This window comes from Kogia breviceps, chromosome 14, assembly GCF_026419965.1.
Source record: "Kogia breviceps isolate mKogBre1 chromosome 14, mKogBre1 haplotype 1, whole genome shotgun sequence".
Taxonomy (NCBI): Eukaryota; Metazoa; Chordata; class Mammalia; order Artiodactyla; family Physeteridae; genus Kogia; species Kogia breviceps.
The window spans coordinates 43,087,990-43,103,733 of NC_081323.1; the positions used below are offsets into that span (position 1 = coordinate 43,087,990).

A 15,744-nucleotide genomic window follows, 5' to 3' on the forward strand; every position below is an offset into this window, starting at 1 on the left:
ATTGGTCCTACAGTTAAACGTTCAGTGTACATTGCCTTTTTTTTTTTTTTTTGGTTTTAATTTTCCATTCATCTAGTTTGCTGTAAGTTGTATTTTGGTTTCCCCATGTCCCTGGTACAGAAGTGACATCCATGGGACATGGAGGCAACAGCACTTTCCTCTAGTGCCTTGTGAGGCAGTAGGGTGGTAGCAGCTTCCTCTTAAGGCCAATTTTAGAAATTGCTCCTTGAAGCTTACCCTCTTAACTCACCAGCCTTCCAACAATCCTGTGAGGTAAGCAAAATTCTTTCAAAAACCTCCTTTTTCTGCTTAATCAAGTGAGTCAGTTTCTACTGTTTGCAACCAAGAGTCTGCAAACCACAGTTCATGAGCCAATTGGACCCACTATCTGTCATTATTCAATGGATTAAAAAAATTAAAGATTATCATTCTAGACACATGAAAATTTTATGAAATTAAAATTTCAGTGTCTATTAATAAAGCTTTATTGGCACACAGCCACACTAATTTATTTATGTAGTGTAACAATGGCAGAGTTGAATAGTTGTGACAGAGGTCATATGACCCAGAAAGCCTAAAGTTTTCCTTATCTGGTCCTTTACAGAAAAAGTTTGTTGACTCCTGGTTTGCAACAAAGAAACCTAATCTAAACATCTGGGTATAAAATTATTTTAAAAAATTTTTTGTGGGCTTCCCTGGTGGTACAGTGGTTAAGAATCTGCCTGCCTGTTGGGCTTCCCTGGTGGCGCAGTGGTTGAGAGTCAACCTGCCAATGCAGGGGACATGGGTTCATGCCCCGGTCTGGGAAGATTCCACATGCAGCAGAGCGGCTGGGCCTGTGAGCCATGGCCGCTGAGTCTGCGCGTCCGGAGCCTGTGCTCCGCAACGGGAGAGGCCACAACAGTGAGAGGCCTGCATACCACAAAAAAAAAAAAAAAGAATCTGCCTGCCAATGCAGGGAACACGGGTTCAAGTCCTGGTCCGGGAAGATCCCACATGCCATGGAGCAACTAAGCCTGTGTGCCACAACTACTGAGCCTGTGCTCTAGAGCCTGCAAGCCACAACTACTGAGCCCACGTGCTGCAACTACTGAAGCCTGTGCGCCTAGAGCCCATGCTCCACAACGAGAAGCCCACACACTGCAATGAAGAGTAGCCCCCTCTCGCCGCAACCAGAGAAAGCCCGCACACAGCAACAAAGACCCAATGCAGCCAAAATTCAAAAAAAATATTTTTTTTTGTAGGCATTGCTCTACATGTTTCAGTGATGAGTGTTGTTTTGGAGAAATTTGAGGACAGCCAGATTTTTTTTTCTCCTTCAAAGTGGCATCTGTATAACTTCTCATCTAACCTCTCCTTAGAAGCTGCTGCCGCCAATCTGTATGCCATATTCACACTGTTGCAATAGTGGGGTTTTACCCTTTGCTCCAAGAGGTGTGCAAAGTACACTTTGAGAAACACTTCGTTGCTTCCTTTGAAAATCTTCAGCCATAGGCATCATCTCTGCCTCCTCCCTCATGCAAGGCTGCCTGGGTCATCTTGACAGCTCTTGACAGTCCTTCCTAGTGTTGGGGTTTGGGGTCTCAAGTTGTTTCCTAGTTCACAGAAGATGGACTATATATTTTTGTTCTTCAGTTTCCTCATTGCTTTTGAGCAACTGCCCGGGAGAAACAGGGGAGAATGCCTCCTTCTTGTAACTAGAAACTCCTTTCTCTCTCTCTCCTTTTTTTTTTTTGTGGTACGCAGGTCTCTCACTGTTGTGGCCTCTCCCGTTGCGGAGCACAGGCTCCGGACGCGCAGGCTCAGTGGCCATGGCTCACGGGCCCAGTTGCTCCGCGGCATGTGTGATCTTCCCAGACCGGGGCACGAACCCACGTCCCCTGCATCGGCAGGCGGACTCTCAACCACTGCGCCACCAGGGAAGCCCTCCTTTCTCTTTTATTCTCTTATTCTTTTTCTATATTCTTAAATCAAGTTGCTTAACCACTCTGATTAAGTTCTGTACCACTCTGTGTCCTCATTTATAAGTGGTATAATTACCCACTTCATGTGTGTTTACCTCATAGGGGTATGTGGCCAAAATCTGTTTTACATGCTAGGGCAGTAGTGGTGAATAAAGCAAAGTCCTTGTCCTTATGAAGCTGAACAACAGATGATGGCTTGGGCCAGAATAGTGGAACTGGAAGTAATGAAAAGTAATCAGATTTCAGGCATTTTGAAGATAGTGCTGAGAGGATTTGTTGATGGATTGATTAGGGGATAAGAGAGAGAGTTAAGATAACTCCAACATTTTTGGCATAAGAAACCAGCAGGATAGAGTTTTCAAACACTATAAAATTTCAGAACACCATGAAAAAGGGAAGGTGCAAATAGCCTGTCAAGAGAAAGTAAAGGTCACATACCAAGAATCAATATCAGAATGGCTTTGCATTTCCAAACAGCAAAACTGAAAACTAAAAGCAACAGAGTAATATCTAAAATTCTGAGTGATTTCCAAACTAAAATTCTATGCCCAAACTATCAATCCATGACTAAGGATAGAATGTGCCTTATAAAATCTTCCTCAGGAAGCTACTAGAAAATGGATTCCACCAAAATAAAGGAGTAAAACAAGAAAGAGAGACATAGGAGCCAGGAAATGGGAGAGAAAATGAGACATCGCATGATGACAGATGTGTAGTTCAGAATGGAAAAGGCTGGAGAACTCCAGAAGAGATGTCTCCAAGAAGTTAAAATAGACTATTTGATTTGTCTGTGTATTCTGAGAGGAGATTCAGACTTACAGTGGAGCCTTGGGGTCCACTAAGTGGACCCCACTTAATGGGGGTCTCTTTGGACTTACCACTAAGTCCAAAGCTAAGTGGTTGAAAAACAAATTATTAATTCTAAGGAAAACAAAATTTGTACTACAAAGGAGATGAATATATTCATCAGTCATAATAAGATTAAAGCCCAATAGAGATTTAACTAAAAATTATGATATATAACTAAACTGGAAAGAAATGGGCAAGTGTGTATGTATGTATGTAGAAGGATTTAAGAGAACCACGTTCTTATCTTCTAAGGTAAAAAGTCAATATAGTTTTTGAAACTGAAAACTCAAGAATGAGCATTACTATAAATACATAACAAGAATTTACTGGGATGGGGGGAGAGAAGATGGCAGAAGAGTAAGACACGGAGATCACCTTCCTCCCCACAAATACATCAGAAATACATCTAAACGTGGAATTGCTCCTATAGAACACCCACTGAACGTTGGCAGAAGACCTCAGACCTCCCAAAAGTCAAGAAACACCCCACGTACCTGGGTAGGGCAAAAGAAAAAAGAATAAACAGAGACAAAAGAATAGGGAAGGGACCTGCACCAGTGGGAGGGAGCGGTGAAGGAGGAAAGGTTCCCACACACTAGAAGCGCCTTCGCGGGCGGAGACTGCGGGTGGCGGACAGGGGGAGCTTCAAAGCCGCGGAGGAGAGCACAGTAACAGGGTGCAGAGGACAAAGCGGAGAGATTCCCGCAGAGGACCGGTGCCGACCAGCACTCACCAGCCCGAGAGGCTTGTCTGCTCACCCACCGGGAAGGTCGGGGGCTGGGAGCTGAGGCTCGGGCTTCTGTCAGAAGCCGGGAGAGAACTGGGGTTGGCGGCGTGAACACAGCCTGAAGGGGCTAGTACACCACGGCTAGCCCGGGAGGGAGTCCGGGAAAAGTCTGGAGCTGCCGAAGAGGCAAGAGACTTTTTCTTCCCTCTTTGCTTCCTGGGGCACGAGGAAAGGGGATTAAGTGCGCCGCTTAAAGGAGCTCCAGAGACGGACGCGGAGCTGCCGAAGAGACAAGAGACTTTTTCTTGCCTCTTTGTTTCCTGGTGCAAGAGGAGAGGGGATTTAAGCGCGCCGCGTAAAGGAGCTCCAGAACGGGGGTGAGCCGTGGCTGTCAGCGTGAACACCAGAGACGGGCATGGGACGCTAGGGCTGCTGCTGCCGCCTCCAAAAAGCCTGTGTGCGAGCACAGGTCACTCTCCACATCGCCCCTCCCGGGAGCCTGTGCAGCCCGCCACTGCCAGGGTCCCAGGATCCAGGGACAGATTCCCCGGGAGAACGCGCAGCGCGCCTCAGGCCGGTGCAGCGTCACGCCGGCCTCTGCCGCCGCGGACTCGCCCCGCATCCGTGCCCCTCCCTCCGTCCAGCCTGAGTGAGCTACAGCCCCCGAATCAGCTGCCCCTTTACCCCGTCCTGTCTGAGCGAAGAGCAGACGCCCTCGAACGACACAGCGCAGAGGCGGGGCCAAGTCCAAAGCTGAACACCAGGAGCTGTGCGAACAAAGAGGAGGGGGGAGGTCTCTCCCAGCAGCCTCAGAAGCAGCGGATTAAAGCTCCACAATCAGTTTGAAGTACCCTGCATCTGTGGAATACCAGAATAGACAGCAAATCATCCCAAGTTGAGGAGGTGGACTTTGGGAGCAAGATATATTATTATTTTCCTCTTTTTCTCTTTTTGTGAGTGTGTATGTGTGTGCTGCTGTGTGAGATTTTGTCTGTACAGCTTTGCTTTCACCATTTGTCCTAGGGTTCTGACCGTCCCATTTTTGTGTGTTTTTAAAAATTTTTCTTCTTAATAATTATTTTAATAACTTAATTTTATCCTACTTTATCTTTTCTTTCTTCCTTTCTTCCTTTCTTCCCTTCCTTCCTTCCTCCATTTCTTCCTCCCTTCCTTCCTTCACTTCTTCCTTCCTTCCTTTCTTGCTTCCTTCCTTCCTTCATTTTTTACCCCCTTCCTTCCTTTCTTTCCCTTCTATTTTTTCACCCTTTTATTCTGAGCCACGTGGATTAAAGGCTCTTGGTGCCCCAGCCAGGCATCAGTGCTGTGTCTCTGAGGTGGGAGAACCAACTTCAGGACACTGGTCCACAAGAGACCTCCCAGCTCCACATAATATCAAACGGTGAAAATCTCCCAGAGATCTCCATCTCAACACCAAGACCCAGCTTCACTCAACAACCAGCAACCTACAGTGCTGGACACCCTATGCCCAACAAATAGCAAGACAGGACTACAGCCCCATCCATTAGCAGAGAGGCTGTCTAAAATCATAATAAGGCTACCAACATCCCAAAATACACAACCAGACGTGGACCTACCCACCAGAAAGACAAGATCCAGCCTCATCCACCAGAACAGAGGCACTAGTCCTCCCAACCAGGAAACCTACTCAACCCACTGAACCAACCTTAGCCACTGGGGACAAACACCAAAAACAATGGGAACTACAACCTGCAGCCTGAAAAAAGGAGACCCCAAACACAGTAAGCAAAATGAAAAGACAGAAAAACACACAGCAGATGAAGAAGCAAGGTAAAAACCCACCAGACCTAACAAATGAAGAGGAAATAGGCAGTCTACCTGAAAAAGAATTCAGAATAATGATAGTAAAGATGATCCTAAATCTTGGAAATAGAATAGACAAAATGCAAGAAACATTTAACAAGGACCTAAAAGAACTAAAGAGGAAGCAAGCAACAATGAACAACACAATAAATGAAATTAAAAATACTCTAGATGGGATCAATAGCAGAATAACTGAGGCAGAAAAACGGATAAGTGACCTGGAAGATAAAATAGTGGAAATAACTACTGCAGAGCACAATAAAGAAAAAAGAATGAAAAGAACTGAGGACAGTCTCAGAGATCTCTGGGACAACATTAAACGCACCAACATTTGAATTATAGGGGTCCCAGAAGAAGAAGAGAAAAAGAAAGGGACTGAGAAAATATTTGAAGAGATTATAGTTGAAAACTTCCCTAATATGGGAAAGGAAATAGTCAGTCAAGTCCAGGAAGCACAGAGAGTCCCTTCAGGATAAATCCAAGGAGAAACACACCAAGACACATATTAATCAAACTATCAAAAATTAAATACAAAGAAAACATATTAAAAGCAGCAAGGGAAAAACAACAAATAACACACAAGGGAAACCCCATAAGGTTAACAGCTGATCCTTTAGCAGAAACTCTGCAAGCCAGAAGGGAGGGGCAGGACATATTTAAAGTGATGAAGGAGAAAAATCTACAACCAAGATTACTCTACCCAGCAAGGATCTCATTCAGATTTGATGGAGAAATTAAAACCTTTACAGACACGCAAAAGCTGAGAGATTTCAGCACCACCAAACCAGCTTTACAACAAATGCTAAAGGAACTTCTCTAGGCAAGAAACACAAGAGAAGGAAAAGACCTACAAGAACAACTCGAAACAATTAAGTAAATGGTAATAGGAACACACATAGCGATAATTACCTTAAATGTAAATGGATTATATGCTCCCACCAAAAGACACAGACTGGCTGAATGGATACAAAAACAAGACCCATATATATGCTGTCTACAAGAGACCCACTTCAGACCTAGGGACACATACAGACTGAAAGTGAGGGGATGGAAAAAGATATTCCATGCAAATGGAAATCAGAAGAAAGCTGGAGTAGCAATTCTCATATCAGACAAAATAGACTTTAAAATAAAAACTAAAAACTATTACAAGAGACAAAGAAGGACAATACATAATGATCAAGGGATCGATCCAAGAAGATATAACAATTGTAAGTATTTATGCACCCAACATAGGAGCACCTCAATACATAAGGCAAATACTAACAGCCATAAAAGGGGAAATCGACAGTAACACAATCATAGTAGGGGACTTTAACACCCCACGTTCACCAATGGACAGATCATCCAAAATGAAAATAAATAAGGAAACACAAGCTTTAAATGATAAATTACAGAAGATGGACTTAATTGATATTTATAGGACATTCATTCCCAAAACAACAGAATACCCATTTTTCTCTAGTGCTCATGGAACATTCTCCAGGATAGATCATATCTTGGGTCACAAATCTAGCCTTGGTAAATTTAAGAAAACTGAAATCGTATCAACTATCTTTTCCGACCACAACGCTATGAGACTAGATATAAATTACAGGAAAAGATCTGGAAAAAATACAAACACATGGAGGCTAAACAATACACTACTTAATAACGAAGTGATCACTGAAGAAATCAAAGAGGAAAAAAAAAAAAACTTAGAAAAAAATGACAATGGGGTTTCCCTGGTGGCACAGTGGTTGAGAATCCACCTGCCAATGCGGGGGACACGGGTTCGCGCCCCGGTCCGGGAAGATCCCACATTCCACCGAGCGGCTGGGCCCGTGAGCCATGGTCGCTGAGCCTGCGCATCCGGAGCCTGCGCTCCGCAACGGGAGAGGCCACAACAGTGAGAGGCTGGTTCTTTGAGAAGATAAACAAAACTGATAAACCATTAGCCAGACTCATCAAGAAAAAAAGGGAGAAGACTCAAATCAATAGAAGTAGAAATGAAAAAGGAGATGTAACAACGGACACTGCAGAAAAACAAAAGATTATTAGAGATTACTACAAGCAACTGTATACCAATAAAATGGACAACCTGAAAGAAATGGACAAATTCTTAGAAATGCACAACCTGCCGAGACTGAACCAGGAAGAAATAGAAAATATGAAGAGACCAGTCACAAGCACTGAAACTGAAACTGTGATTCAAAATCGTCCAACAAACAAAAGCCCAGGACCAGATAGCTTCACAGGCGAATTCTATCAAACATGTAGAGAAGAGCTAAGACCTATCCTTCTCAAACTCTTCCAAAAGATAGCAGAGCGAGGAAGACTCCCAAACTCATTCTATGAGGCCACCATAACCCTAATACCAAAACCAGACAAAGACATCACAAAGAAAGAAAGCTACAGGCCAATATCACTGATGAACATAGATGCAAAAATCCTCAACAAAATAGTAGCAAACAGAATGCAACAGCACATTAAAAGGATCATACACCATGATCAAGTGGTATTTATCCCAGGAATACAAGGATTCTTCAATATACGCAAATCAATCAACGTGATATACCATATCAACAAACTGAAGGAGAAAAACCATATGATCGGGCTTCCCTGGTGGTGCAGTGGTTGAGAGTCCGCCTGCCGATGCAGGGGACGCGGGTTCGTGCCCTGGTCCGGGAAGATCCCACATGCCGCGGAGCGGCTGGGCCCGTGAGCCACGGCTGCTGAGCTTGCGCGTCCGGAGCCTGTGCTCCGCAACAGGAGAGGCCACAGCAGTGAGAGGCCCGCGTACCGCAAAAAGAAAAACAAAAAAAGAAACAAACAAACAAACAAAAAAACCATATGACCATCTCAATAGATGTAGAGAAAGCTTTTGACAAAATTCAACATCCATTTATGATAAAAACCCTGCAGAGAGTAGGCACAGAGGGAACTTTCCTCAACATAATAAAGGCCATATATGACAAACCCACAGCCAGCATTGTTCTCAATGGTGAAAAACTGAAACCATTTCCACTAAGATCAGGAAAAAGACAAGGTTGCCCACTCTCACCACTCTTATTCAACATAGTTTTGGAAGTTCTAGCCACAGCAATCAGAGAAGAAAAAGAAATAAAAGGAATCCAAATCGGAAAAGAAGTAAATCTGTCACTGTTTGCAGATGACATGATACTATACACAGAGAATCCTAAGGATGCTACCAGAAAACTACTAGAGCTAATCAATGAATTTGGTAAAGTAGCAGGATACAAAATTAATGCACAGAAATCTCTGGCATTCTTATCCACTAATGATGAAAAATCTGAGAGTGAAATTAAGAAAACACTCCCATTCACCACTGCAACAAAAAGAATAAAATATCTAGGAATAAACCTACCTAAGGAGACAAAAGACCTGTATGCAGAAAATTATAAGACACTGATGAAAGAAATTAAAGATGATACAAATAGATGGAGAGATATACCATATTCTTGGAAGGGAAGAGTCAACATTGTGAAAATGACTCTGCTACCCAAAGCAATCTACAGACTCAATGCAATCCCTATCAAATTACCACTGGCTTTTTTAACAGAACTAGAACAAACAATTTCACAATTTGTATGGAAATACAAAAGACCCCGAATAGCCAAAGCAATCTTGAGAACAAAAAATGGAGCTGGAGGAATCTGGCTCCCTGACTTCAGACTATACTACAAAGCTACAGTAATCAGGACAGTATGGTACTGGCAGAAAAACAGAAATATTGATCAATGGAACAGGATATAAAGCCCAGAGTTAAACCCATGCACATATGGTCACCTTATCTTTGATAAAGGAGGCAAGAATATAGACTGGAGAAAAGGCAGCCTCTTCAATAAGGGGTGCTGGGAAAACTGGACAGGTACATGTAAAAGTATGAAATTAGAACACTCCCTAACACCATACACAAAAATAAACTCAAAATGAGTTAAAGACATAAATGTAAGGCCAGACACTATCAAACTCTTAGAGGGAAACATAGGCGGAACACTCTATGACACAAATCACAGCAAGATCCTTTTTGACCCACCTCCTAGAGAAATGAAATAAACCCCAAAATAAACAAATGGGACCTAATGAAACTTAAAAGCTTTTGCAAAGCAAAGGAAACCATAAACAAGACCAAAAGACAACCCGCAGAATGGGAGAAAATATTTGCAAATGAAGCAGCTGACAAAGGATTAATCTCCAATATTTACAAGCAGCTCATGCAGCTCAATAACAAAAAACCAAACAACCCAATCCAAAAATGGACAGAAGAACTAAATAGACATTTCTCCAAAGAAGATATACAGATTGCCAACAAACACATGAAAGAAGGCTCAACATCATTAATCATTAGAGAAATGCAAATCAAAACTACAATGAGATATCATCTCACACTGGTCAGAATGGCCATCATCAAAAAAATCTAGAAACAATAAATGCTGGAGAGGGTGTGGAGAAAAGGGAACCCTCTTGCATTGCTGGTGGGAATGTCAACTGATACAGCCACTCTGGAGAACAGTATGGAGGTTCCTTAAAAAACTACAAATAGAACTACAATGCGACCCCGCAATCCCACTACTGGGCATATACCCTGAGAAAACCATAATTCAAAAAGAGTCATGGGGCTTCCCTGGTGGCGCAGTGGTTGAGAATCCGCCTGCCGATGCAGGGGACACGGGTTCGTGCCCCGGTCCGGGAAGATCCCACATGCCGCTGAGCAGCTGGGCCCGTGAGCCATGGCCGCTGAGCCTGCGCGTCCGGAGCCTGTGCTCCGCAATGGGAGAGGCCACAACAGTGAGAGGCCCGCAAAAAAAAAAAAAAAAAAAAAAAGAGTCATGTACCAAAATGTTCATTGCAGCTCTATTTACAATAGCCACGACATGGAAGCAACCTAAGTGTCCATCAACAAATGAATGGATAAAGAAGATGTGCCACATATATACAATGGAGTACCACTCAGCCATAAAAAGAAATGAAACTGAGTTATTTATAATGAGGTGGATGGACCTGGAGTCTGTCATACAGAGTGAAGTAAGTCAGAAGAAGAAAAACAAATACTGTATGCTAACACATATATATGGAATCTAAGAAATAAAAAAAAAGTCATGAAGAGACTTGGAGTAGGACAGGAATAAAACACAGATCTACTAGAGCATGGACTTCAGGATATGGTGAGGGGGAAGGGTAAGCTGTGACAAAGTGAGAGAGTGGCATGGATATATATACACTACCAAACATAAAACAGATAGCTAGTGGGAAGCAGCCACATGGCACAGGGAGATCAGCTAGGTGGTTTGTGACCACCTAGAGGGGTGGAGTAGGGAGGGTGGGAGGGAGACGCAAGAGAGAAGAGATATGGGAACATATGTATATGTATAACTGATTCACTTTGTTGTAAAGCAATTATAGTCCAATAAAGATGTTTAAAAAAAAATTAAAAGAAAAAGAAAGTTGGTTTCAATTTATTTCTAAAAGATATTCAATTTTGTGTGTCAGAACTATTTAAACATTTAAATGTAACTTTGTGAATGCTTACCCAGATGCACATGTGATACACAAAACTATGAAATATTTATAAGAATGAAAGGTCAAAAATAAAACTATAATTTCTAATTACATCATTTAGATAAAATATAAACAATTTATTTAGCCTTCTGGAGAAGTAAAAAATTAACACATGACTTTATCACTTCTTAAATTAGTTCAAAACTCTTTTCCTATTACATTACTTTTGGAATGTCATTTTTCAGATAAGGCTTTTTTTTTGGTGCATATTCCTCATAAAAAACCCAGGAGGGCCTGGCTTCATAGCTCTTTTACATAGTTTGAAGCTGGTAAACCTTTGGGCCTTTTTTCAAGAGGTAACCTTGGTCATTTAGTGATCCAATAAAATTTTCAAAATCAACTACCTGGAAGAAAATATCAAAAGAGCTCATTAAGTAATATACAAAAATATGATTTTAAAAATTAATGCCTCTAACAGTAATATACAATTGTCAAGTTTCTTATGCAAATAAAATTATTTGTACTTCTTACAGAAAAAACTGCCTACATATAAACCTTGGATTCTATAATGCCTAGCTAGTCAAAAATAACTCCAGTTTGCAGAGAATCTTTTATATTTGTTTTAGCTTAGCTTCAAAACAAAAATTAGACTAACTTTCGAAATTGAGTGAGCAATTTTCCGTATAAACTGTTTTACGTGTTTAAAGTGCTATTACACCCATTTTCACTAAAACTTTTAAGTAGGTAGAGCAGGTAGAATCATGTCCATTTAACAAATTAAAAAACTGAGGTTCAACGATTTATAAGGATGACTTGCCCACAGGGATTGTCAGGATAACATGGAAACTGAGTCTTGCTATAATGTTTTCCCCTATCAAGATGTTGAAAACTCTTTAGTAGGTATGAATTTTAGATAAAAACTATTTTTTTAAAGCTCTGAGCAGCTAATTTTATATCTTAAAGAAAACAAGCCTGTATTTTTAACTACTCCAAAAACACCTATTCTGTCCTTTTAATCCAAATCTTTTGATATTTAAATATTCTACTATATTAATAAAGGCCTCCTGAAATTATTATAAAAAGATTTACTAATTATTTGGTTTATCATACCTGAATGTTTAGCTCTTTGGCAATCTGCCGAAGTTGATGAAATTGAAATAAATTATTGTAAGTTCTTTCAGCAATGTTGTTGAGAGCAGAAATAAATCTTTTTGCTGTTGACCTGTTGCTCATTCCAGAACCATGCTGGGATCGTTCAAAATCTAGGTTCCCAAATTCATCAGAGTAAGTTCCTAACATGCTTATGGGAGGGAAGAAAAGCAAAGTTACCCAATGTGGCACAGCCAGAGAAATTTTTGTCCCAGGCCTCCAGGTTATAAGAAGAAAAATGCGGAAGTAGCCCTGAGGCTCATGTAACAAAGACTTAAACATGTATATTTATTGAGTGGCCACTGTGTAATTCACTATGTATGAACAGTTTGGGAATAAAAATATTTTGGACAGTTACCACTTTTAAGAAACTCCCTATTTTTGCAAAGAGAGATGAATAAAAATACAAAGTTGATACCTGGAACATTCTTTTTGACTCATGAATAAAGAAATTCTAAACATACTAAATTTAGGTTTTACTTGGTAAAGATGTGTTCCAGTTCCTAGTGCAGCATTTGGCAAATAAAAAGTGTTGAAAAATACTTTGGAAAATGAACTAGAAGGTTCTGCTGAGTTGCAGTAATGATAGATATTAAAGGATATGCCTATTAATTACTCTAGCTCTCTGCTGCTTTCCTCCTATTTTCACAGTATTATCAAGGAAAGAAATATGTACTTGACAGTAAATTTTAGCCAGAAGTCTGAAAGTACTAGTTAGACATACAATTAGCCAGCCCTGTTGCTGATTCCCTGCCTGAATTCTCTGCATATAAATGAGACATATGTAGTCTCACAGCCAGGCTCATAGGCAAAGATGTTATTTAATCAGGAATTAATCAAACATAAATTGGTCACTTCCGAGGCAGTAGGCTTATTGTGGTGAACAAAATAGGTGCAATCCCTGCCTTTAAGGAGCTCACAGGAATGAATTTAAAGGGTTACTAAAAACACAGCTTCATTTTGTTCCTTGAATAGATAGGAGCCCACATGAAAGAGAATGAACTGTACAAATAGGAATATGAGTCATCCAAGATTGTAATAATTGATAAAACAATTTGATGAATGTGTTTCCCCTAGAAATACAGTATAATCTTATTTATTTATTTTTATTTTATTTTATTTTTTTAGTATAATCTTATTTATGATTAACTACTTTACCATATAATTTACAATATACTTATTTCTCATAAAACAGTTATCACAAATGCTTTAGGTTACTATGTTAATTATAATAGCTAATATTCACCTTAATTATATTTATTTACCATGTGCTATCCTATTTAGTCCTTCCAGCAACCCTATGACTTAGGGACTATTCTTATTCCCATTTTATAGATGAAGAAACAAAGTCTTGGAAGGTTAAGTGACTTGCCAAAGTTACATAGCTGAGTGGCATATCTGTGATTTGAAGAAAAGTATGTAAAATATGAGTTACTTTCCTCAAATGGAAAAATCTCTCACAATGATCTCTTAACCTTTGAAGGTGGCTTTGTTCTCTTCTGCTTCCTAGTTTATTTCCAATTTTAAGAGAAACCTTATGTGAACTGTTGCCCATAAATACATGGTTTTTATAGCTATGTGCTCTGATAATTGTGATGTATTGTCACAGTTTAGATTTTTCTTATTTAGGCTTCTGCTTCCCAGTTAAAATGTAATTTTACAGGTTCCAAACCATGTTAAGGGCAAACATTCAAAAGTTGAGGAGACAGAAACTCTGAAATGGGGACTTCCCTGGTGTCTAGCGGTTAAGACTCTGTGCTTCCACTGCAGGGGGCACATGTTCCATCCCTGGTCAGGGAACTAAGATCCCACATGCCACACAGTGTAGCCAAAAAAACAAAACAAAAACAAAAGAAACTCTCAAATGGAAGATTTAATGAATGAAAAATGATTACTAAGATCAACCTTACCATTAATGCAGTACATTTACTGAGGGCCTACTGTGTGCTAGGCATCAGTCTGGCCCCTGGGAGTACAGTGGTAAATGCGACAGATAAGGTCCCTTCTCTCAGAGTTTAGATTGAGAACAGAAAGTATGTTAAGTATCACAAAGCAGATAATTCACGATCTAGTCTCAACGTGTTTAACTGGGTCTTGATCTCTACCATGGAAATAATGCCAGGCAACTCCAATCATTTGGAATCAAACTAGCCTCTTTTTGTCCTGAAAATTTTTATAAAAGTTAATAAACACTCAAGCAATTCAGGGAAACAAACTGGAAATCTCATGTGGGTGCTATTTACACTTAATAATGAGAACTCTTTTTTCAGGAGCCCTGAAGAAAACTGACAGCCTGAAGCTAATTCAGTTTTACCAGCAAGGCAACTTTGAAAAGTAGAAACAAATACAAGTTCCACGAGGAAAAGCACATGTAAACACTGTCTGACATGAGTATTCAGACATGCAGAACTATTCATAAATGAGCACTGTAATATTTTCATTGAAAAGGCAATTAGAACATAATATACCTTGCTTAAGTATAATGCTCAGATATGAGAACTAATCAATGGTGTCCACAGACCTGTGGATTTATTGTAGAGAAACACCAGATTGGCTGCTTGAGGCAACGTTTGGGGTCTGAGGCCTTGGGAAAGTGACAAAGGGTAAAGCCTCAAAAAACAAATGCTACAGGTGAAGGAGAGTGGCTGAGGTAGTCTGACCCTTGATTTGCTTGACTGCCAACAGTCTATGAAGTAGAAGCACATGACACTCTTCAGTAGAGCCAGGCACCAGAAAACCCAAAGAAAGGGCGAGAGAGCATTAAAAAGAAAAGAAAACCAGGAGTGGCAATCTTGGCTCCACTCCCAAAGGTGAAGTGCTTAAGGGTAGGATGCACAGAAAGAGAAAGATACACATACTCAAGATTGTGAGCAAAGAGGCAGCTTCTTGTCATTAAATGAGAAGTCCCTGTTGTTGGTGCTTGTTTTCAATTAGGAAAAAATTTTAGAATCCAAGATTTCTAGAATTTTGGCTGGGTTCAGTGACTTACTTTCCTAGTGGAAAAAGGATCTCTATTAGGACTCTCAGTTTCTTATTGGTCTCATCTCCCAGGAAGTTAGACCTACTAGAAGTCAGGCAGGCAGCTGGTTATTTTGGCCATTCCTTTACTTCATATGCTGGTACACTGAGCCCTGGCAGCATGTTGTATGTGAAAGTCTAGTAATTCCTATCTGTTTGCTTATAAATGATCAATTGGATGGTTTCCAGCACAATGAAGCCAGCCTGGTAAAATTTTCACCTACAAGACCCCTCGAACCCTAGTACTGAGTCACATAAAAGAGAAAATTGATGGTTCAAGTGCTGTGTGATGCTAAACCAGTAAGATATTAAGATATAGAGGGTAATATGTTAGGAATTGGTCAAAAGGGTTGGTAGTCATTAATTGTTAATAATTTTATTCATTATGAGGCAGTTAGTTACTCTGGGGCCAGCAATAAAAAATTAAAAGCTGTCAATTCTTTTTTTTTTTTGGCCGCAACATGTGGGATCTTAGTTCCCTGACCAGGGATCAAACCTGAGCCCCCTGCATTGGCAGCTCAGTCTTAACCACTGGACTACCAGGGAAGTCCCCAGAGAGGAGATCTTTAAAGTTATCATCACAAGAAAATAAATTGTAACTGTGCAGTGATGAATGTTACCTAGACTTACCGTGGTGATCATTTTGATATACGTATATCACATATATATATAAAATCATTATGTTGTAAACCT

General features: G+C 40.5%; 1 protein-coding gene across 2 annotated transcripts in view; it reads right to left on the reverse strand.

The window, feature by feature from the left end:
- Positions 1-10,815: 10,815 nt before the first annotated feature.
- The window catches only part of MCM8 (minichromosome maintenance 8 homologous recombination repair factor), a 39,609-nt gene continuing 34,680 nt past the window's right edge, over positions 10,816-15,744 (reverse strand). The window contains exons 17-18 of one of the 2 annotated variants that reach the window (XM_067012446.1): positions 11,995-12,184; positions 10,816-11,288 (exon numbers count right to left, since the gene is read on the reverse strand). In XM_067012446.1, coding sequence (XP_066868547.1) covers positions 11,196-11,288; positions 11,995-12,184 — 283 coding nt within the window. In that variant the 3' untranslated portion in view covers positions 10,816-11,195. The remainder of the gene's footprint in view (positions 11,289-11,994; positions 12,185-15,744) is intronic. The other variant, XM_059037622.2, reaches the window with a different exon arrangement.